This window comes from Ovis canadensis, chromosome 2 (genome assembly GCF_042477335.2).
Source record: "Ovis canadensis isolate MfBH-ARS-UI-01 breed Bighorn chromosome 2, ARS-UI_OviCan_v2, whole genome shotgun sequence".
NCBI lineage: Eukaryota > Metazoa > Chordata > Mammalia > Artiodactyla > Bovidae > Ovis > Ovis canadensis.
Genome location: NC_091246.1, coordinates 142,029,449 through 142,052,832, shown reverse-complemented (window position 1 = coordinate 142,052,832; position 23,384 = coordinate 142,029,449). Strand labels below are relative to the sequence as shown.

The 23,384-nt window shown below is 41.8% G+C and overlaps 1 protein-coding gene across 9 annotated transcripts in view; it reads left to right on the top strand.

The window, feature by feature from the left end:
- Positions 1 to 23,384, top strand: part of MAP3K20 (mitogen-activated protein kinase kinase kinase 20) — a 169,863-nt gene that overhangs the window by 124,045 nt on the left and 22,434 nt on the right. For 6 of the 9 annotated variants that reach the window (XM_069577192.1, XM_069577189.1, XM_069577190.1 and 3 more), the window contains 5 exons: positions 8,782 to 8,826; positions 10,613 to 10,643; positions 10,741 to 10,880; positions 14,624 to 14,686; positions 15,881 to 15,973. In XM_069577192.1, the coding sequence (XP_069433293.1) occupies positions 8,782 to 8,826; positions 10,613 to 10,643; positions 10,741 to 10,880; positions 14,624 to 14,686; positions 15,881 to 15,973 (372 nt within the window). Of the gene's footprint in view, positions 1 to 142; positions 632 to 8,781; positions 8,827 to 10,612; positions 10,644 to 10,740; positions 10,881 to 14,623; positions 14,687 to 15,880; positions 15,974 to 23,384 lie in introns of those variants that run through there. The other 3 variants (XM_069577195.1, XM_069577193.1, XM_069577194.1) reach the window with 1 other exon arrangement.

Sequence of the window (23,384 nt, the reverse complement as noted above, 5' to 3'; positions counted from 1 at the left end):
AATTCTCAAATAATCCCCTACATTCATTTCACTAATCATTTACTTTCCATGCAGCACCCGTTAATTTTGTGGTATCTGTTCCCTTGATATAAATTGGTCCTAATTTCTCTTTTTACTTCTGTCCTTTCTTCCCTCATGATAGCTTCTCTTGCCTCTTGCTGCAAGAATGTCTGAGGAGTCTTACTTTGAATCTAAGACAGAGGAGTCAAACAGTGCAGAGATGTCATGTCAGATCACAGCAGCAAGTAACGGGGAGGGCCATGGCATGAACCAAAGTCTGCAGGCCATGATGCTGATGGGCTTTGGGGATATCTTCTCAATGAACAAAGCAGGAGCTGTGCTGCATTCTGGGATGCAGATAAACATGCAAGCCAAGCAGAATTCTTCCAAAACCACATCTAAGAGAAGGGGGAAGAAGGTCAACATGGCCCTGGGGTTCAGTGATTTTGACTTGTCAGAAGGTGACGATGATGATGATGATGACGGTGATGAGGAGGATAATGACATGGATAATAATAGTGAATGAAAGCAGAAAGCAAAGTAATAAAATGGAAAATGTCCGGAAAACAAAAGAAACTTGGTATCTCAGTCTGTACAAAAACCAGTAAGGAGGTAGAAAACCAAGCACTGCGTTTTTAGGCCAATCACATTTAGATAACTGTCATTTCTTTACAATTTTACTTTTGACTTGTCTCTGCTTACAGGAAAAGGGAATGGGGAATTAAGCCCAAAAGGCCTGTTCAATGAATCAGCATATGTGGTGCCTGATTATAGAAACTTGTGATTTTATATGCAATATAGCATTTTTTTAACTAATGACATTCTGGCTTTTTTTTAATGAATACTTTATAATTTCATTTGATTTATTCAATTGCTTCAAAAAACTTACATTTTGGACAATCACTCTTAACTCCTAATTCTCCTCTGACACTTGATTTTCTTGTAGCATAATACATTTTTTTCCCTTATGGAAATACACAATACTGTCAGAAATAATTGATAGTGACTGCAAAATCCAACAGTAAAAAAAATTGAGATGAAACAAATACTTCTACAGAAATACCTAAGTGCTAAGAATACTGAGAGTGAGACCCAAGAGATGTTCTCAATTGTATGTTTGCAGGAGAAATACTCTAATTTGAAATCAACATCAGATGTGATACTTTTATACTGGTACTTGCCCTAGAAGCTTGTTAACAGCACACTGTCATCTAAGGCTTAGCTTACACTTCATACAAGGTATATACTTTATACAAAGAGAAAGAGAGGATAAGGGAACTTCCAGACAGTGTGAGTGTTAATATGGTGCCATAGAGGTTTATACATGTGTCTGCTTTCCAGAGGAGTGTGAGAATCCTGGATTCTAAATGCATGTAGAGATATTTTAAAGAGGGAACCAAATATTATAAAAAGCTGTCCTTACTTAGGCAAAAGTGCAGAATGAAGGATCCTTTTATAGCAGATATAACCTTCCAGATTTGTCTTTTAAAACAAAACAAAACAAAACAAAGCCCTGACTCAGCTATGCTGGTGTTAAAGAGAAGTAAATGTTGATGCTGCTCTGAAAACCTAGCTAGGCAGAGAGATGTTTTCAAAATGTTATCACAGATTTGTCAAAGCTTATTTAAACTATGAAACAGTTAAAAAAAAAACTAAAAAATTTGTAGTTATATATATATATATATATATATATATACAGAAAGGCAAAAGAACAAAGACTTTTCTTCAGTCTAAATTTGAAAGTAGTGCCATTCATTTGACTATCAAACCAAGGAACTTTGAATGGTTCCTTTTATAGGAGATTTAAGAAAGGATATTATCATGATATAATCTAACACTATTTCTAAGTATATTTGATCATAAAAAGCCTCCTAGAATTTGAAGCATGACATGTTTCTAATCCCCATTAAGGGTAGGAAAATGTCATAAAATGATCAATATACTATGCTTGCTTTCTTTGGAGAAGAATTACTAATATAATGTTCTGGGTATGAAATGGAGACCACTCAGTACAGAAATGTGATAAAGAGAAGGATCTGGAATCAGCTTGTGATTCAAAAATTGCTGCGCAATCTTGGGCAAATTATTTAACTTGTGTGTCCGTTTGCTCATCTTTAACATGAGAATGATAATAGTACCTACTTCAAAGGATTGTTGCAAGGGTTAAATGAAATGGTAGACATAAAGCACTTAACACAATACCAACCCCATGGTAAGTGGTCAGTTAATGTTAGCTACTGTTAACTGTGTCAGTGAAAAGACACTGAAAAATAAGTGGTCTCTATAACCTGGAATATGAAACTATCAATTCCAAGTAATGTTGGGTAAGTAGGATAAGGTGAAAGTTAAAGTGAACAACTTTCAGGAAAGATAAAGCAAACATCTTTAGAATGTAAGCTATGCGAGCGATCCACTCTGACTCCCTTTGAAGACCATGCAAGGTTTGCCTAGTCTGAGGTGTTTGCAGGCCCTGCTACCACCCATAGACCAGGCAAACACAGAGAGAAGCCATAAGTGTTTTCCCTAGAGGATGGGATCCCCACATAGCCAATCTGATACACTTCCTGTGTCTATGCAAACTCAGACCCATATACCCATACAGTGCAATATAGTGCTGGTGATGAACAGGTGCAAACATAAATAGCCGTCCTGTCTGCACTCAGATATAGAGGAGTCCTCCTGATTCAAGCCTAGCCACTCAAGCAGAAGATCCTGGAGTGGAGCAGAGGGGATGGGTTTCAGCTTTTGCCCTCCCAGCATGCCCTGGGGCTCTGTGACTGCATAATCTGAAGGAGAGCCAGAGACCAGGTAGTTCAAAGCCTCTTGTTGCATGTCTTCCCAGGCCAACGCAAAGTCATCCATCCCACCAATATTCTTGAGCCCCTCCTCTGTGCCCCGTACCATTCTAGGGAACGGCTTCATGAACATCTTTGCCCTCATACAGCTTACATGCTAGTGAGTGGAGACTGAGAACAATCGGAACAAAGGCATCGTATAGTCAACATTTAAGTGGACACTGGGACACGCAGCAGAGAAGGAGGCGGCGGCTCATAGGAGGGTTTTGCAGACTTGCAAGCGTGGTCAGGAAGGGCCTCACGGATTATGGAATCTCTGTGGGTGGATTTGGGGATCTCTGTACCTCTGTAGGAATGTAGACCTTGCCTCTCGTTTGAGACTAACCAGCAACAAACGTAGAATGTTTGAAATGAATGGGATGGACTTTTTAAATTTACATTTTTAAAAATTTATAGCAATTAGATCTATTGTGATTATACGTAAGATTTTCTTGCATTAAGAAAAGCAGCCAAATAGGGCCAAAAGAGAAGGATAATCACCGAGCCATAGGTTTACCATCAGTCAGGTAATATTTCTCTAATCTCTCAACTGTACCATTTTCCTGACCAATATTCCAGAGATGGTCATAGCTCAATAATCTACCATCAAGAAACTACAAAGATTCCAGATATAGCAGAATTGATAACCTCAGGGATAAGCTTGCAATCTTCTAACCTAACATTGAACTATAGATAATTACTGTATGGCATTGGCTATTTTACTTTTTGTTCCAAATCAGTGTCCTGTCTAGGGTTTTGAACATTCCTTCAATCTGTATCATATAAACAGAATCTTAAAGTGGTCTCATTCAATCTATGAAGATGATTTAGAAGACTTTAGACTCTATTATTGGCCCTATTAATTTTAAAAAGAAATGTTTATTAGTCATTAGTCATCTTCATTCGAATAAAGATGTTAATTATACAGCTTTTAATTTACCTTTCAGATCAGTTTTTTAAATGGTAAATTATTGGTGTTAGAATTATTTCCAAATACTTGACCTACAAAAATGTACATTTATAAAGAGAATCTGAGTTAAAGAAACAGAATATAAAATAGGTAACTAATAAAAATCTACTGTATAGCACAGGGAACTCTGCTCAACACTCTATAATGACCTGTATACAAGGAAAGCCTCTAGAAAAAGAATGGATACATGTATAACTGATTCACTTTACTGTACAGCAGAAACTAACACAACATTGTAAATCAACTGTACTCCAATAAAAATCAACTGGGAAAAAAAGAGAAATATGAAGATTCACAATTAGAGTTGAAACTCTAAATTGTGATAATAATTATCAGAGCCATACAACTGAAAAATATAACTACTCTTTTATCTTTTTTTCTTTACTCACAAAGCTGGTCATGTAGGATTTGATGACACCCTCTCAGTGGTTCTCAAACACGATAGCACTGTCACCAAATGGTGATGTTGGGGCATATTTTTGGTTGTCTGGGAGTATATTTAGTGCCCAATGCACCAATCCTATGTGCCAGGCCCACCCAATAAAACAATTAAATACAAAAAGCCCATGACATTGTCCCTTCCTTCACCAAGAATCTTAGCTAAACCTGGCGGTTATAGAGTTCCACATGTCATTTTTTTCCCCATAAACATAATTACCCAAGTCAAAAGATGCATTTTCAGAATTACAACTACTTATGCAATCTGAATTTTGTCGATTCATGTCATTTATCTTAAATCCTTACTTGTGGAAATTGTTTCCTTCCCCTTAAGAATGCTGGTAGAAAGTTTATGAAACAGCTAAATTTACTGAGAGAGAGGGGCAAGGTGTTAGTCTCCTGTTACACTGATTTGACAGTAAATAAAAAAGAAAAATATCACTGAGGTAGCTACAGTTCTACGAAGTAGCCAGGTTAACTTAAAAGGTCGTATTTCTTTAATGGTCTTTTTTTTTTTTTCCAAGAAAAATCATACTTTAATATTTTACATAAATAACCAATGGGAAGAGTTTGAAGACACACTTGTTTCTGATGCTCTGGAAATGTTGAGGGCCATTTTATAGCCAGTGATTTTTAATATGCAGTAGATTTGTTAGACTTTAACACTAGCTGGGCAATTCAAACTTGATCCCCATGAAAGTCAAGGAATTGGGGGTGGGGGAAGGTTTGGGAGAGATCAAAAATGATTTCTCATGGCACTATGATGCACACAGCTTTGTTTTCCAGAGGTTTCATTGGAGTGGGAAGACTTTCATGAAAGATCATTTTAAAACTTATTTTGAGTTAAACCTTGATCCTTTTTTTAAAATATATATACTAGACTTTGACTCACTGCCTCTTGAGACTAGCAGAATCTACTATTCCATATACATAATAGAGCACACTTTTTCTATAATCAGGTACCTTTTGCTGCTTTGGGATAAGACCGTTTTCCTGTTTCGATTTTAAGCATTGCCAGAGAGAAGAATCTGTTCTGCTCTTTTGATTGTAGCACAGCCTGATAGCTCTAGCTGCAGCCTCTCTGATGAGGAATGAGTGCCTACCAGGACACCTGGGCAACTAGCTATGTTTCCTCGGACTCCAGCTTAGTTGGCGCTCCATTGCCTGTGAGGAGCTTTCTGGCATGTGATTATTTACTTCAGAATTAGAGTTTCAGGCACCTACATTGACTATTTTATATCGTGTGCAGAATAATAGATCTTTTAATGTCAGATACAATACACTGCACATATTGCTTTTGCACTGTTTTAAAATTTTTGTACTAAATGATAGAAAATATTTATATTCTTTGAGTGTGAGCTTTGAATAGATGGTATTATCACTTTATTGTTTTTTTTTTTAACAAAACGTTTTTCTCAAATATTCTATCGCAATGTTATTCTAAGCAAGTCGTATGCCAAAATCTTGTATCATGTTTGTATGGAAGATTAAATTTTACTCTTGTGTGGTAAGACTACTCAGTTATTGAGTTCATTGTTGGAATTTGATATTCCAACACAAAGCCCACTATGTATTCAGAAATCCAAGTTGGTGTCATACATTTCATTTTGATGTGAACTTTTCTTTGCTTTCCTTTGTTTCAAGACTCCATTTTGCAATAAACGTTTTGACAGTAAATCCCTTTGTTATGTGTGGCTGTGTATATCAGAGATTTGTTAGATTGGATTCCCAACATCCTTTGAATGAATCATTGTCACACACATGCCCATGAGTGTGAGCTCTTATCTCCTGAAATCAATTGGAGTGTAAATAATGAAACTGTAAAGAGATGGGGCAGTCACGAGGTAAATGTTTTGTTTTTTGTTTTTTGTTTTTTTGTTTTATCCCCAAAGAGAGACAGAAAGACTTAGAACTCACCCTACAGCAGAAATACTGATATGTTAGCAAGGTGCAGCAGACATAAAAGAAATGGAAAGCCACTCTGTGGCTGGAGATCATTAACTCTTCTTCCCTATCCTGCCAAATTCAAACCATCTTGAAGCTGTGCCTGGCTCCACAGCCTTCCTCTCACTGATCTTTGCAAGCAGCGTGCAAGAATCCTACCAGAGCGAGGTCTCACCCTGCATCCAGTGCGCTTCCCTCGGCGTCATCTTGATAAGCCTTTCTCAGAGCTCAAGAGAACTCTTCCCCTCTCCTTCTGACATGAAAACCAGAAATGCTGGTTTTGATTAGTTGTTTCACTTGCAACCTTTATTCAAGAAATATTTATCAGTTTTGTTCAGCGCAACATTTGGGGATTGTATAAAATCAAAACATTGCATACACACCCACTCCCTGTAAAGCCAGCCTTGACACAGGAACCATCTCTGAGAGGCAGTCCATTGTTTCTTGAACTAATCAAAGAATTTCCTTGTTTCACATTTGATCCCATGATGGGAAAAGGGAATGACATGTTTCTGCAGCTATATACAGCTGCCCCGTGAAGAAATAAAACTTGTCATGTGTTTTCTTTGATCGAGTTCTGTTTTCGATCCTACTGCTCAAGTCACTCTCCTTCCTGCATTATTCAAGGAGATGAGCGCATGTGTCTACAAACACGAAGTATTTCAGAGGAGGAAGGGGCAGCCCTGTAGGAACTGAAGCACATAGGGGTAGTGGAATACATATGGGGTGGTAGTGATCTGTACCCTTGCAACTTATCTCTACATCTCTAACTCTATGCATTCAAATTCACTGTAACTAGTGGCCTTGTGAAATAATTCTGCATAGCCCCCTAGAGTTGGCTACATTCCCCCTATCTTGAGACATGCACACTCTTGTGCCTGGAGCTGCAGTCAGGCAAATGTGACACGCCTATCTTTCCTTCTTTTTCCGCCCCCAGGGTCAGCGTCCTGCCTTGTTGCTTCTCCTGTCCAGGAGTCACCTCTCGTCTCCTCACCCTGCTGTGCCAGCTCAAGCCACTGTCCCTTCCATCCCCATGTTAGTCTATGAAACATCCTTTCTCCACAGTATAGCCATAGACACTGAAGTCTATACCAGAGAATTTAGCTCTGTCGTAAATGCAGCCTTCGATTTTACTCATTCAACAAATTGTTCAACAAAGATTTACCAGGTATTATGTGCCTGGCATTCTGCTGGGCACTGAGGAAACGAAAATGAAGGTGAATTCCTACAAAAGTAAAATCCATACCTACTTCACCACCTTAAATTAAAAACTCCCTGAAAGCAAGGGTATGACTTCCCTAGCAAGGTTTTGAGCATGTGAATTAAAAATACCTGCAGATTAGAAGCGTTAGTCACCCACCCTCTGATTTTTACATGATTATAAAAGTAACCAAATCCAATTTTTTTTTCAACTCACCCACACACACAAAATATATTATTTATAACAGGGGTTGAAAGACACTTTGCCACATTATCTCATGAGCAATCCAACCCTTCTGGCCAGTTAGAGTTGGTTACAAGTAATAGCTGTTGTCATTTGCCAAGCTGTGTCCGACTCTTTTGAGACCTCATGAACTGTAGCCTGCCAGGCTCCATCGTCCATGGGATTTACCAGGCAAGAATACTGGAGTGGGTTGCCATTTCCTTCTGCAGGGATCTTGCCAACCCAGAGATTAAACCCGCATCTCCTCCACTGGCAGGCGGATTCTTTACCACTGAGCCACCAGGGATGATAATGGTTAAAGCAAACTAATTCAGGTCATGAGACACAGATTTTTTCTCCCATTATGTAGGTATTGGGTTAGTCAAAATGTTCATAAGAAGTTATGGAAAAACCCAAACAGACTTTTTGGCCACCTTAATATTTCTTACTTAGTCTGGAACATATATTGAAGCAAGTAGCCCTTTGGCTCTGAAAGTGGCCAGGTGGGAGTCCTCCTGAAAAGTTGTCTTTTGTGTTTGTACACTTGCCAGGGAGGGTGGTTACTTTAATTTTAGTTAGAGCAACTCCGCAACCTGAGTTCCTTCGGACAGCTCCGATTTCACATGTCCTTCTAATATTTGGTTTTAAAAATATAGTGCAAGTAAGACATTTAGTTAAAACTTAGAAATTCCCCTCTAAAAATAAGCATCTACGACATCTAGTTACCAAGTGGTTGCTTTGGAATTTTCATTAATAAAATCAAGTGATCTCAATGTTGATTGAGAATCCCGAAGAAGGCTCTGGCGTCTGACAAATGTCAGAAGTTCCTCGACTTCCAAGGCCTTCTTGTGGGAGGTAAAACTACTTTCAGTGTGCCAACTACCAAGAGAGGAAAATCCCATGATGTGCAGTCCCACTGTAACAGTTCACCAAGCGCAGTGAGTTGTTACTGAGAGGTTGATACACTCGACTGGCTTCTGTGGGCACCATCCTTAGAACACTGAGATTCCTCTTAACAGGCAGGAAGATTGGTTTCCATTCAACATAACCTGCAGAAAGAACCAAGCCAGAGCATCGGCCCAGAGCTAAAATATTGAAAAGAGGGGATAAGCCAAAAAGACAATGATAATATTCCTTTTTTTTTTCCCATTTCATTCATATTTCCCATGCAGCTGCTGCCTTCCTTTGAGATTGGTGCTTGGACAGAAGATGATGTGGTAAGCTGTTTCTGTTAATGCCTCCTTCAACCTGGACAGGGAGTTCGTAACTAGGTCCGCAAGTTAAAAATGCAGGTAGAGGGGTCTGGGCCTTAGGAAAGTCTAAGTAGGAGAAGTTAACAAATTCCATGTTTTTCTATTTTTAAGGCAGTAGTGATTTAAAGTAAGGCCTCGAGCAAAGCAAGTATCTCATCAAATCTTACAAGAGGATTCCACCTCCCTATTTGCTCTGGAAGATATTCCAGAATGCAGTAATGAATCCCAGTTAAACGGGCTTCCCAGGATACCAAGGAACATACCAGGAAAAAAAGTGATCTTGAGTTTTCCCAGAAGATCAGGGTTGGGCTTGAACCATGGTGGGGAAAGATTTGGTAAAGGCAGTGCCATAGACCTGTTCATTTTGCCATCTTTACTCTGACCTTCCCAAGAAGGAACAGACCTGTGTTCCCAGACATTTCTCCACAGCTGGAACTAGACAAGCCCCGTGTTTGGCAGAGGATGTGGAGAGACTGTTTAAATTCAAAGAAAATCCCACACCCTACACTCTGAGTAGACACCCTGAGGAACAAGCCTCCTTAGCCTGTTGTATCTCTGCAGCTTGTTTCCTTGGTGAAAAACAGGCTAAGAATTTTTGATCAGAGACCTCAGGGGTTTATGTCTGTCCAGGTTCAACTTATAAGTTCAGGGTTTCGTTAAATGAAAAGTGGGGGAAAAGCTTGTATGCCAACTTTAGCTGGCCCACACCCCAGGAAACAGACTTGGTACTCCAAGATCAACTTGTTACTAGAAACTCTTGGGAAGGTCTCTGGAAGGTTTACCAGACTTGGTCTGGTTTGGGGGCTGGGGCACATCCCTTCCTGCCCTTGGTCTTCTGCTGAAGTGATGCTTTCAGATGAGCTCATCTCTGTGGCTTCCATGGGGAGAGGACGCTGGCACCCGCTGCCTCTACTTCCCATCCCCTGAGCCCCAGGGATTCTAAATTTCTTGCCAGCCCTGCTTAACGAGAGAGGACTTAGGATCTCCTCTGTTCACAGACCTGGATATAATGCCTTCATCCCCTGCTGCAAAGTTGGCCCATCTCATTTGAGAAAAAATGTTTTCAAAGGCATTGAACTCCAACAGCTATTTTTAGTCTTTGCTCTGAGGTTGAGTGGTTTTCAAACCATTTAAATAAAATTCCAGGGTCAAGGGCTCCCTAGAGAACTGAGTCTGGCCCCACCATTCTGTCTCCCTTTGCCTGGGTAGTGTGAGGGGCTACGGTAAACATGTGCCAAGCGACAGTCGAGGACTGAGGTCACTGGGTCCAACCTCATTCTGTGTAGAAAGCTCCATGCTTTAACTTGTCTTGGGCCACAACGCTGCTTCATGATCAGGCCTAGAACAGAGGATGCATATTATCCATTTTTCTGTCCACTGCCATATGGTCCCTGTTTTTCATGTAATTCCTGGGTAAACCAGGGCCCTTGAACACCCCTGTGGACCACTGGCACATGAATGGAAAAGGCATCATAAGTAAGAATCTTCTCATAAGGATTTTTAAATGTGTTTCAAATAAGAAGTAAAACCAGTAGTCCTCCAAGGGCCCAAGATCCCCAAAGGGAGGGATATCTCCAATTTGAAAATGTGAAGCTTTAAAACAATGAAGAGCAAGTCTTCAGTTTTCCCTTTGTGGTTGAGCAAGAATTAAACATATTTTACCCACTGAACAAACCATGTGTCTTACTGTTAAGTCTGGCCACTGACCATGAATGAATCTGCAAAACCGTGTGTGTCCTCTCTTCCACAGTATTTTTGGGTTCAGCAGCTCGTCAGAAAAGGCAAGTGGAATAACTTACCTTCTTAATTCATGGAGTTAACTTTGCTTGGGACGTGATTGAATCTAATTTTATTCTGCCTTCTAATCACTCCCTCCAGGTGACTCTTCAGCAGAGATGAGTGTGTATGCAAGCTTGTTTAAGGAAAACAACATTACAGGAAAGCGACTGCTTCTTCTCGAGGAAGAAGACTTGAAAGACATGGGCATCATCTCCAAGGGCCACATCATCCATTTAAAGGTACCTCAGAAAGGGAGGCCGTTCCGTCCGCAAATGTCTATTGAGCGCTTACTGTGGAGCGGGTCATGTGCTGTGTTAGAGGCTGAGCTGATGGTCATAGCACCATACTTCATGCCCCCATGGGACCCCTACTTCCTCCACATGATCCCCAAACAAAAGAGTTGGACTTTGGGTCCAGCAGAAGTCACCTGGATACCCCTGCATAGCACACATGGGGCATTGACCGTGCAAAAATGATTACCATGACAGCTTTAAGAAAGGCCACAAAGGAGAGGTGAGGTTGGGCTGAGGAACGGCTTCTGTGAAGGAGTTTTGAAGGACTTGAGAGCTGAAGCACCTGGAGGCATTGAGCAGGTGAAGGACATGGGGAGGAGGTGTTCTGGGAACAAGGCACCACCTGTGGAGAGGCCTCAGTGAGGGAGGAAGCGCCAGGTACACTCAGGCCGCCGTGCGAGCAGGCAGAGCTGCCAGCCCCAGGCAGTATAGGAGGCGACTTCCTTGGAGGCGAGACTGGATATCCCTTAGGGACCCCAGCAATGCCGCAGCACGTCTGTAGACTGAGTGAAGCTTGAACCACCACAGCATCCAAAGCCATGGGAGTTATGTGTTCAGTCTGTAATATTCCAAATTTTGACCCGAACAGACACCACTGTATGTATATTCTTATCCCTCATCTTCTCGGGAAATCCTAACATTTCCCCTCAAAACTTCAGTCTTGAACCCTTTCAAGGCTAAACCTCTGTTTTTGTTGTTGCTTTTTTTTTTCTTTGTAGTTTAACAACCAGATCTGGGTTTTTTGTTTCTTTGTTATGTTTTGTTTTTTAGTTACTCAAACCAGACCACACTTGCTTGCATCTGTGTGCACCTGGTGATTAATCAGAGGTGTGTTTCAAGAGAGATCTTATGAGAAAATCAAATTTGCTCTCCAAACCACCTCAACCCCAGAGTGTCAGTGGATGGAGGGGTAGGCACAAGTTAGAAAGCAGAGAGATAGAATAAAGAAGGAAATGTGGGAAAAGCAACTTCTTTTCCAAATCCACATAGCGACAAGGGCTCTACCAACATGCCAACAACCATTCCCTTTTCCTCAGTTGGGGCTCCTGATACCAGGCTTTCCAGGGAAATCTTCCCTGAGGTCCAAAGAGAACACATCCACTCCTATCCTGTGGGCCCTGGATCCATATAAAGACATCCTTACAGCTCCTCAGCACCCTTTGGATGATGGCTTAGCCTTAACCTATCATCTGCTCCCTCTGAGAAGATGGACAGGAAACCTCATGCACACACATACACGTCAAATGCTGGTAATAGATGGTGATGGACAGGGAGGCCTGGCGTGCTGCGATTCATGGGGTCGCAAAGAGTCGGACATGACTGAGCGACTGAAATAACTAACTAACTAACTAATCTATGACTGTGGGCAAATCCATCCTGAAAAGCAATGCTGGCTTAGATGGCCCACAGTAGGAAATATTCTTTTCTCTCGTACAGAGAGAGGAGTTTCAGGGTTCAAAGAGAGATCTGGTCAATCTTGTCCTATTTAGCAGAGGCCAAAAAGAAGCTCCCAGCTCCCCTTTGCCTCTTTCAGCCACTGTGATTTCAATATTCCCAGACCCAGCCTAGGACAGTCTAAGTTTCTCTCCCTGCTGGTTGGTATCATTAAAGCAAGCAATGTCCAGACTTACTAATTATTGTTCAACAAATACAGTGGATACCTGCTAATCAGAGTCCTGGGCCTGTGAATAAACAAAGAATCCTGCCCTTAAGGAATTTACATCCCAGAAAAGAGATAAAACATGTACATACAGCTTCTCTTAATTCGGAGTCTTGGCAATTGGGAGTAGAGTGTCTGTCCTGAGTTTCAAAGGAAGGGTGTGACCAGCATCTGCGGGGACTGGAGACACCCCTCAAGCTCCTGGAAGAGTCTGCTTGTGCACAGAAAGACAGTCAGTCCCCAGAGGTGGGGGTCTCAAAAGTCAGGTTTGCAGACCCTCTACTTCTGCCAAAGCCAGGGCCATGTTAACAGTGGCTGTCCCAGGGGCAGGGGGGAAGGGTTGGGGGTGTTCAGCCCACAGGTGATGCTCTCTTAATCTCAGCTGGGGTCCCAGGCACTTCTGACAAGTAAGCTTATAAGAGAGGGAAAGAATAAGGGGAAAGGACCATGGAAACAGACTTTTCCATGGGAGGTCTGGGAGCATCCTGCATATTTTCATTTTAAAAAGAGAAAAAAAAAAGATTCTTTTCCACTACGGTTTATCATAGGATATTGAATACAGTTCTCTGTGCTCTACAGTCAGACCTTGTTGTTCATCCGTTCTATGTACAATAGCTTACATCTGCTAACTCCAGCCTCCCACCCAACCTCCGCCCCCTTGGCAACCACCAGTCTGTTCCCTATGTCCGTGATTCTGCTTCTGTTTTCACAGAGAGGTTCGTTGGTGTCATATTTTAGATTCCATTGTATATATTGGAATATATATATATATATATTGGGTTGGCCAAAAAGTTTGTTTGGTTAGTGAATACACTGTTCAATAAAGCCTTGGTGAAAAGGAAAAATGTCTTTTATTTTTACTTAAAACTGAATGAACTTTTTGGCCAAGCCATTGCAGAAAGGGATATATTGCCTATACTCTTGAGGCAATGAAGATAAAGAAATGATCCTGCAAGCTGGGCCATTCGGGATGGAACACCACAAAGGGACCTCCAGCCTGGAGGAGCCCACCTGGTCCTTGTCAGAGTGCTCTACACACACACACATACACACACGCACTCACACTCACACTCACACACACTCACACTCACACACACTCACACTCACACACACACACACACACACACACCACCCCATGCCTCCGATCCTGAGGGTGAGAAGCACTCCTCCATGCTCTGCTCTCCCACTGAGGCAGGCAGGGCATTTTTGTAAACCTTCTCGGTGAGTGAGCCAGTCAGCCCACAGATGGTAGATCAAAAAACTGGAAAGTGGACGGTCAGCCTACCTACCCTTTTGCTATTTGACTGTCCTGTCCAGCCTGTCTTGGCTCCCACCTCGTTGAGGCTGGAAGCCTATGTAGAAAGAATAAAGCCAAACATCCAATAAGCGCTGATTATTGTCAGGTGTAAACGGCTTTCATTTCACTTAAAAAAAATGCATCTCGTTTTTCTCACATTGGTACTTGTTTTACTCTATGTGATATGTTTGGTTCACAGAAAAGCTGGATTATACCTGATGAGTATGAAAAAAAATCATAATTTAAATTGTCCTCCTTTCCTTTAAGAGTTCTTTGTGCTCCATTGGGGGACAGAGCTTTGGACACAAATCCATAGAAAAGCCCGCACAGGGCGGTAAACCCTTCAGTGAGGTTTCAGCCCTAAAGGGAGCCTCTGGTGATATATTCATGTTCTTTGTTGTTTTTCCCACGGTTACTCGGGGTGACGACTGCATTCTGTACCCTAGAATATTAACTTGTTACTACTGTACTCTACCAGTGTTTGAAGAATGCTTTTACTTATTTTTTTACTCTGAGATTTAACATCTTTAAATTATCTTCCTGTTCCATTCATTAATTGTAAAACTACCTATAATACTTTGAACAATCAGGTTTATTCTCAATAGATGTTGGATATTAACATCCCCAAGGCATTTTGTGGAATACATAAATAAAGTATGCCTTTATATGTGCACAATAATTTTAATCCTTTCTTGGCATTATCAGGTCATTAATAATTTTTTTTTTTTACAGTCAGCCATTGAGAAATTAACCCACGATTACCTAAACTTGTTTCACTTCCCACCACTGATTAAGGTAAGGAAGGTTTTTTCCTACTGAGAATATGCAACTTTTATTGACATATGCACCTGCCACATCCACACCTAAATTTGCCAATGTCGGGAACTGTTGTTTGAAGTGAAATTTAATCATATCTGTCCAACAAAAGGCCCTTTGAGCAAAGCTTAGGATGTGCATATATTGAATACCCTTGTTCCCTGCAAGTTGAAATATTAACAATACAGTCATGATAAGAACAACACATGTCACCTTAGTAGCTTGGGGACATGAAGGCTAACATTGCAGGTGAGGACTTCTGGCCTCCCACCTGGCTCTGCAGAACTTTGTCCAACATGGAAGCTTCTGAAGGAATTCACCCGCTAAGCTCTGGATGCTACTTGCATTGAGGGGTAGGAGTTTTATTGTTTGAATAACATATTAGTATTAATATATTTAACATGCATGCGTGCTAAGTCACTTCAGTTGTGTCCGACTCTTTGCAACCCCATGGACTGTATCCCACCAGGCTCCTCTGTTCTTAGGATTCTCTAGACAAGAATACTGGAGTAGGTTGCCATGCCGTCCTCCAGGGGATCTTCCCAACCCAGGGGTCGAACCTGCATCTCTTACGTCTCCTTCCTTAGTAGGTGGATTCTTTACCACTAGCATCACCTGGGAAGCTGCGTATTTAACATATTATAGTTTAAATATAGTCTAAAGGTATTGGCATAGTTTGTTATAAAATTAGTAGATACTTGCAGGAAGTACACAGAACTCTTCTCATTCACTAACCATTCCAGTTTTCCATCTCTGAGCCCTCAAATGTTCATTTTGTTTCTCTGCTTGCCCACCATCTGCAGATACTCTAGGAACTGCATTCTTCTTTGGGAATAGGGTGTAAATATCTTGAGTGTTGTGAAACTTTCAAGGTAAAGGGACAAAGTACATTTCTAGGGAAAAGCTGCACAACGCAAGATGCATTATGAAAAATGTAAGATGGTGGCATTCAGTTTGTAGTACATGAGACAAATCATTTGACAAAGTTCTCAAAGGCTTAATATGCCGTTTCTCTTGCTTTAAGCAATTGGAATGTGTGGCATAATAAAAAAAAAAGAAAGAAATTAAACAGTAGATTAGAATGGAAAAAGAAGTGCTGTGAAATCATCTTTACATGAGAAGTAAAGGTGAAAACACTACATGAAATAAACTGTGCTTGGCTTTTTGTTTCAGGGCTCAGTAGGTGAACCAGAAGAAAATGAGGAAAAAATAGTGAATCTTGAACTTGTTTTTGGTTTTCACTTGAAACCAGGGACTGGCCTACAGGTAAATCACATTTTAAGTCCTTTGGATAAATTTCAGTCTAATTTACTCCTTTTCTCTCCTGGAATTCAGTGGTTTTATATACCCCCTACCAGCTGGTAACATGATTCTGAGTAAATTTATGGACTTTATAAAATAGAATTTAGTTGAAAGGCTGCCAACTGCCTCTGTAAGCCAATCTAGGAATCTTTCTTATCTAGCTGAAGAGTCCTGTATGAGGCCACCCAAACCCTCAAGGAAACTCATTGTAAACCATGGAGGATGAGGGGAGGGGGTTAAGGTTGGGGGCACAGACAGTAGAGTAATTGTTTGTGCTTCCTGGTGTCACAGCTTCTGATTCCAGTTTCTTTGGGGTTTTTTGTTGTTGTTGTTTAATGTTATTTTTTGGCCATGCCCCATGACTGAGGTCTTAGCTCCCTGACCAGGGTCAAACCCAGGGCCCCGACCTTTCAATCATGGAATCTTCACCACTGGACTGCCGGGAAAGTCCTGCCAGTTTCTTTGTGTTTTAAGGGAAATCACTTTTATATTGTTGAGAGTGGAACAACACCGAGAATGGAACTGTGGGCAAAATGGAAGCCCAAATTATCAGCCCTAAATGGGGTGGCAGGACTTTTGCCCAGTTCTCATTCAGTCGGAGTGCTACTCGATGTTATTTTTAGAATCTGGGGAAATGGTGTGGGCTAGATGGCATGTGAACTGGAATCATAACAGATTTCTGCTACTTTGGATCACTATGAATAGCTAGTAATAGTGATCATGTCTACTAACAGTGAGCACTCGTGTTCCAGGCCTGCAGGACTCAGGTGTAGTGCTATTTCTCCTCGTTTTACAAATAAGGAGACTAAGGATCTGAACAGCTAAATAATTTGTCCAAGGGATACCTGGCTAGCAAGTAGCAGAAGAAGGATCTGAATGCAAGCCTCTCTGACCCCAGAACCAAGCTCTTAGCTACTGCCCTATTGGTAACTTGCCTTTGAAGCCACAAAGAGACCTTGTAAATACAACTCCTCACTACCTGAGTCGGTTGCTCTGGGAGAGCTAGTGGGGCTCAGCTGGCCCACTGGTCCTCACTAATTAAACCTTGCTTACCCCAGGCCATTCCTGGAACCAGCACTTGGGAATGACAGGAAATTGTTGCAAGGGGTTAGTTTCACCTGGGGCTTCAAAAGATACTCTTTCTAGACACCTGACAGTGTTTCACCTGCACCACTGCAGGTATATTGATGCTCTCGCTGAATGGAAATCTTAGGCTCCTTGTTTGGGCCACAGAACTTGGATGAGTGAAAGCTGCTCTGACTCCAGGTGTCTGGTGTAGGAACGCTTTTCTTCTTCCTCTGTGATCGGATCTCTGTCTATTCATTCCTGTGGATAGAAGCAGCTTTAGAAAGGGGCATAGGAAAGTAAGCGCCTCTCCGGCAATAAAGGGCCCTTCCAATCCTGAGAGTCTGTGCCTGTGGATACCCCAGGGCCATCCGGTGATAAATAAGTTACCCATTGTAATTTGCCTTCTTTGGCATCTACAGCTCTATGGGACTTAATTTATGAGTATTCTGTGTTTAAATATTTTTATGGCTTGAAGGAGGTAAAAGAAGGGGCAAGAATTTTCTTGAAAAATACTTGTCAAGAGCAGTTTCAGCCAAGAAAATTATTTTCAATTCACAAAGAAATGACTTGTTAATACACACATAGTAAAAATCAGAGGCTATCAATAATATTGAAGACCAAATACAGTAGTCTGGTTTTGACCATGATAGTATATAGACTCCTTGCGTCATTGCTTATCCACATGGCCTCAAGTCACTGGAACTTTTGATTATTTGCTGATCCTTGGTCACCCGTGGAGAATAATAATTTCATCCATATCCATCCACTCAGCAGAAATTTAACGAGGACTAACTGTGTGCCTGGCTGTCTGCTAGATGCTCAGAAAGCAAAGTTTAAAAGTATAGCACTGCCTTGCAAGAAACACATAGTTTGTGGGAAGAAATAGACAAGATCAATGAATGGTTTTAATACAGAATGATGCATTTTTACAATATCATGCACGTCATTCCATGAAAGCACAGTGGATGTGCCCTGAAAGGGGTGCAGAAAGGACTCAAAGGAGGATCTTGACATCTTCATGGTAGAGGTTATGCTTGAACTAAAATTTGAAATCTATCAAGAACTGTTAGGTTAGGGAGAAGACATTGAAGGCAAAAGGGATAGCATGTACAAAAGTTCAGAAGCTAGGAAAACACAGGCAGCTCTTCTTTGGGCTAATTTCTATGAGAGCTCACAACTCAAACCTCGCTCTCTCTGGGGCAAGTTAGCATAGGGTGGGTAGAATAGAATGGTGAGAGTTTAGGCCACAAGGGTGACTGGAGACCAGAAAAAGAACTGTCTCGCATGCTAAGCTAAGGAGTTTGAAGAGTGCCAAGCATGGCATAAGGAGTTTGAAGAGAACTAAGCTAACTCGCGTGCTAAGCTAAGGAGTTTCAAGAGTGCTAAGCATGGCATAGAGAAGCTTCCCTGGTGGCTCAGTAGTAAAGAATCCTCCTGCAATGTAGGAGACACAGGTTCAATCCCTGGGTCAGGAAAACCCCCTGGAGAAGGAAATGGCAACCCACTCCAGTAATTCTTGCCTGGGAAATCATCCATAGGGTCACAAAAGAGTCAGACATGACAGCGACTGAACAAGAGAGGATTCTGTTTATGTTTTAAATGATCTCTCAAAAGCACAGATGAGCTCAGGACAGAGTGAGCAAAGGCCTGTGTGTGGCAGAGAGACAACCAGGTGAAGAGAGACAGGAGCTGGAAGCGCCATGGAAGTGCACGCATCCAAAGAACTGATCCGACTGGAGTTGAGGTCTGAGGGAGGAGCCAGGATGGTGCCCAGGTTTCTAGGGTGAGCAGCTGGCTAGATGGCATTATAATGCAACAGAGGAAAAGTGAAATGTACAGTGCAAATGTAATACCAAGGCGCTAAAAGTATAAAGAAGTAACTGGCATGGGTGACGTTAATTAAGAAAAGAAAAGCTTTCCGCACCCCTCCCTCCAATTTTTTAGCTGTGCGTGTGGCTTGCAGGATCTTAGTTCCCCAACCAAGAGTTCAGTCAGCAGTGAAAGCATGGAGTCCTGACCTCCAGGGAATTTCCAGGAAAAGCTTTTTTGGAAGGGATGTTTTGAATATCAGCTCGAAGGGGCTCATGGTCCTTTGCAAATAATTTTCTGAATATAATGTTTAAAACTTAATCTTAGAGAGTCCTTCTTTCCGAAGAGCTCAAGTTATTTTATCCTTGTCACCTCATTTACTCCCCTTGGCATTTCTGTGAGATGCATAAGGCACATGGTGTTGTCATTTTTGATTAGAGAAAGTGTGTTACCAGCCTAGGGTGAGGAGAGGATAGAGCTGAAACCAAAAATTACATCTTCATCATAACCTTTATATTAAACATGTACTTGCTCTCATTCCTAGCTCAAGATATTTAAGCCATCTGGAGACATTCACAAAATAATCCTCAAGTAAATTAGTGTCCAGATCTAAATTACCCAATTATGTGCTAGGCTATATCCTAACATTATGAAATATCTCCTCACAAATGTGTTTTAAATTGCTATTTCAATTCCCCACATGAAAACCTTGTTACATTGACCCTTCAAGGTGGAACCCAAGAGAAAAAGACATCCTCAAAATTTCCAATTAACTGAGTTCCCATAAGCCCATCTTTATGGAAAAGGTGCAGCCTTTACCCCCATCTCCATGACTGGAATAAGTTAAATGAGAACATTGAGGCTTTGGAAGTTCTCTCCAAACAATTAAAATGAAAGATGTGTTCTAAAGGCAGCTATTGGGAATAATGTATGACAATGACTTTATCATGAAAATAGTAGCTGTTTTTTCCCACTGCCTCTGAAAAGGACCACCAACTAGCTACCACTTAAAATTGGTTTGTTGTGCAGTAACTGGCCTACCGAGAGGAAACAATGGAAATATGGCCTTATCCACAAATATACAAATATATGTAGAAAACAAATGCTTTCCTTGTAAGACCTGTCAACCTTTTTTTTAATTTTATTTTTACTTTATTTTACTTTACAATACTTTATTCATTTTGCCATACATTGACATGAATCCACCATGGGTGTACATGAATTCCCAATCCTGAACCCCCCTCCCACCTCCCACCCCATATCATCTCTCTGGATCATCCCCGTGCACCAGCCCCAAGCATCCCGTATCCTGTATCAAACATAGACTGGCACTTCGTTTCTTACATGATAGTATACATGTTTCAATGCCATTCTCCCAAATCATCCCACCCTCTCCCTCTCCCTCACAGTCCAAATTCCGTTCTATACATCTGTGTCTCTTTTGCTGTCTCACATACAGGGTCATCATTACCATCTTTCTAAATTCCATATATATGTGTCAGTATACTGTATTGGTGTTTTTCTTTCTGGCTTACTTCACTCTGTATAATCGGCTCCAGTTTCATCCATCTCATTAGAACTGATTCAAATGTATTCTTTTTAATGGCTGAGTAATACTCCATTGTGTATATGTACCACAGCTAGACCTGTCAATTTTTATGGTCCAAAAACTCAGCCTAAATTCTTTTTTTCAAGCTTCATTTTACAACCAGATGGATTATGGCACATCAGTTCAGTTCAGTTCAGTTGCTCAGTCGTGTCCGACTCTTTGCAGCCCCATGAATTGCAGCATGCCAGGCCTCCCTGTCCATCACAATTCCCGGAGTTCACTCAAACTCACGTCCATCGAGTCAGTGATGCCATCCAGCCATCTCATCCTGGGTCATCCCCTTCTCCTCCTGCCCCCAATCCCTCCCAGCATCAGAGTCTTTTCCAATGAGTCAGCTCTTCGCATGAGGTGGCCAAAGTACTGGAGTTTCAGCTTTAGCATCAGTGAGACCAAACCAAGGAAAGCCTTTCACATCTGGGAGCCTGTGCCAGCTGCAGTGGTCAGAGCCCCTGACTGTGACCTCAGTCTTTGCTAGTCAGATACCTTGACTGTGACCCCACCTCTCGAGATGACCAGGCCCTCATCAGACTCCAGCACCGTGAGTGATTCAAGAATTTGTCCACCAATGAAACCAACATCCTTTTTCCTTTCCTTTTCTGAGACAACCTGGCAGGGGAGATAATTGGACCAAAGGCTTTCCTGACAATTTAAATTAATAAGAAGTTGAGAATGAGTTTCACCCATTTACCCACTTCTACAGAGTAAAATAACTGTGCATTGAGGCAGCCTCGAAGTTGACAGCGGTATTGGCAGAAATTGGGTCTTTCTCAGCTCAGGTTTCCTGGGTGAGGTGCTGAAAATGCTTATGATAATTATTATTATTTCATACCTCTCCCAGACACTGTGGCAAGTACTCTGCAAACATTTTTCTGGTGTGATCCTTATAACTCACCCTCACAAGGAGCAGTATCCATGTATTAGACCAGGAGGAAATGAAGGAGGGGAGAGGAAGAGCTCCTCCCCCAGAGCCCCTACCTAGTTAGGGGCAGGTCCAGCCCAAGGCCTCAGCCACCATATCACACTGCTTCTTTTTGAAAAGTATCATGCGTGCATGCATGCTAAGTCACTTTAGTCATGTCTGACTCTTTGCAACCCCATGGACTGTAACCTACCAGGCTTCTTTGTCCGTGGAATTCTTCAGGCAAGAATACTGGAGTGGGGTGCCATGCCCTCCTCCAGGGGATCTTCCCGAGTAAGGGATTGAACCCAGGTCTCCTGCAGCTCCTGCACTGCAGGCAGACTCTTTACCGCTGAGCCACCAGGAAGGCCCTTGAAAAGTATCAGATTCAGTCCCCAAAATAGGTGCATTGGCAGTAAAAAGGCAAACATTTTTTTGGTCATTTAATACTAAACCACCACTATTTTTGTTTCATGTGGAAGGTGCCTTGTGTTTTGTAACCTAAGGCCCTTGACTTGCTACAGAAGGAAAGCGGCTTTCAGAATCTCAGGCAGCTTCGTGCACTCCCCAGGGTGGCAACCACCCTTTTTATTGGAATATTCAGGTGCACAGAGTTTCTTATTATATCTCTTATCAACTCGCCAGTCAGGAGCATTGATTCTCAAATTGCCAAGGAATCAACTATCAAATTACCCAGCAGTTTTCTCACCGAGCTCCTTTTGAGACTCTGTGTCATAAAAATTCAAAAGCAGAGTTAGGAGGGGACTCTCCGAGGAGCCATCCATTCCTTGTGAGGGCTGGACAGTCATAGACTTTGCTCCTGAGTCCTTAGCCCATTTTCTCCCCCATGGGACAAGGAAACCTGATTGAAGCTGGGATTCCATGAGTCTAAGTGGATCCCTGTGGTAGAGAAGAGATGGGCTTAGGGGAGAAGCCTGGGGAAGGACACCTTGACTCCAGCGGACCCTTAATTAGACAGGCTTCCAGCAGCATTTGAAGAGGCAAGCAAACCAGAAAGAGAAAACAAGAGGGACATTTGGAAAAGGTGGGAGCGGCACTAACAGCCCACTTCAGAGCAGAAGACGTTCGCGTCCCCTCCCCCTCCCCGCTTCCACCCATCCCTGTGAGCACCTGGCCCCTTTCTCCCACTCCCCAACCCAGGAAATTCACTCAATAGTTTTGCTTCTCTGGTTTTTTCATCCTTAGGTTAAAAATGCTGCTTTTTACAAATTCTTCCCACTCACTATTGTGCTTTTACATCTTTACTAGATTGCTTATAAAATGTGGCATTTAATAAACTTAATTGAATCTCCAGGCCCTTTCTCAAAGCACTATAAATATCAAAAACTGTCAAATAGGACTTTCCCGCCCCCCCCATTATAGAGTTTTTATAAATGGATAGATAAACATGAATAAAATAGAGCACAAAGAAAAGGATTTTGTAAGGAGGTAAAAAGCCAACACCTTTTGTAATTTCAGAACTGAAAGGCAGTGCCTTGCCTTCCTTTGATATGTCTAGCATTTATGAAAAATTCGGTGTAGGAAAGTTGATTTTCCATGACCAACTATTTTTGAGGATAAAGATACGTGTACACAAGGACGTATTTGTACTCCTCGGTATAGAACCTTGCAGTGGTAGGGTTCTGTAAGAAATACAAGTTGTAATTGACAGCAAAGGAGCAAGTACAGGTCAGAATTTGACCACATGACTTGCTGCTGATTTCTAATTAGCATTGGTTGTACGCTTTGTCAGACAGGCCAGGCAGCCTCCTATAGAACTAAAACAAAACTGGAGAGGTGTCCAGTACATCATTGCTGACGGACTGATAGTCATGTATAGAAATGGTGTGCCAGAACATGTCTAGGAAATGGAGAAAACAGCCCTGACTTGTAGTGTTTGCAGTTTTCCATGGTGTCAATACTCCCACCATGGCCAATTTCAAAGTGCCAATCTGACCTCATCGAACTCGAAGCTGAAAAGAGATGAAAGT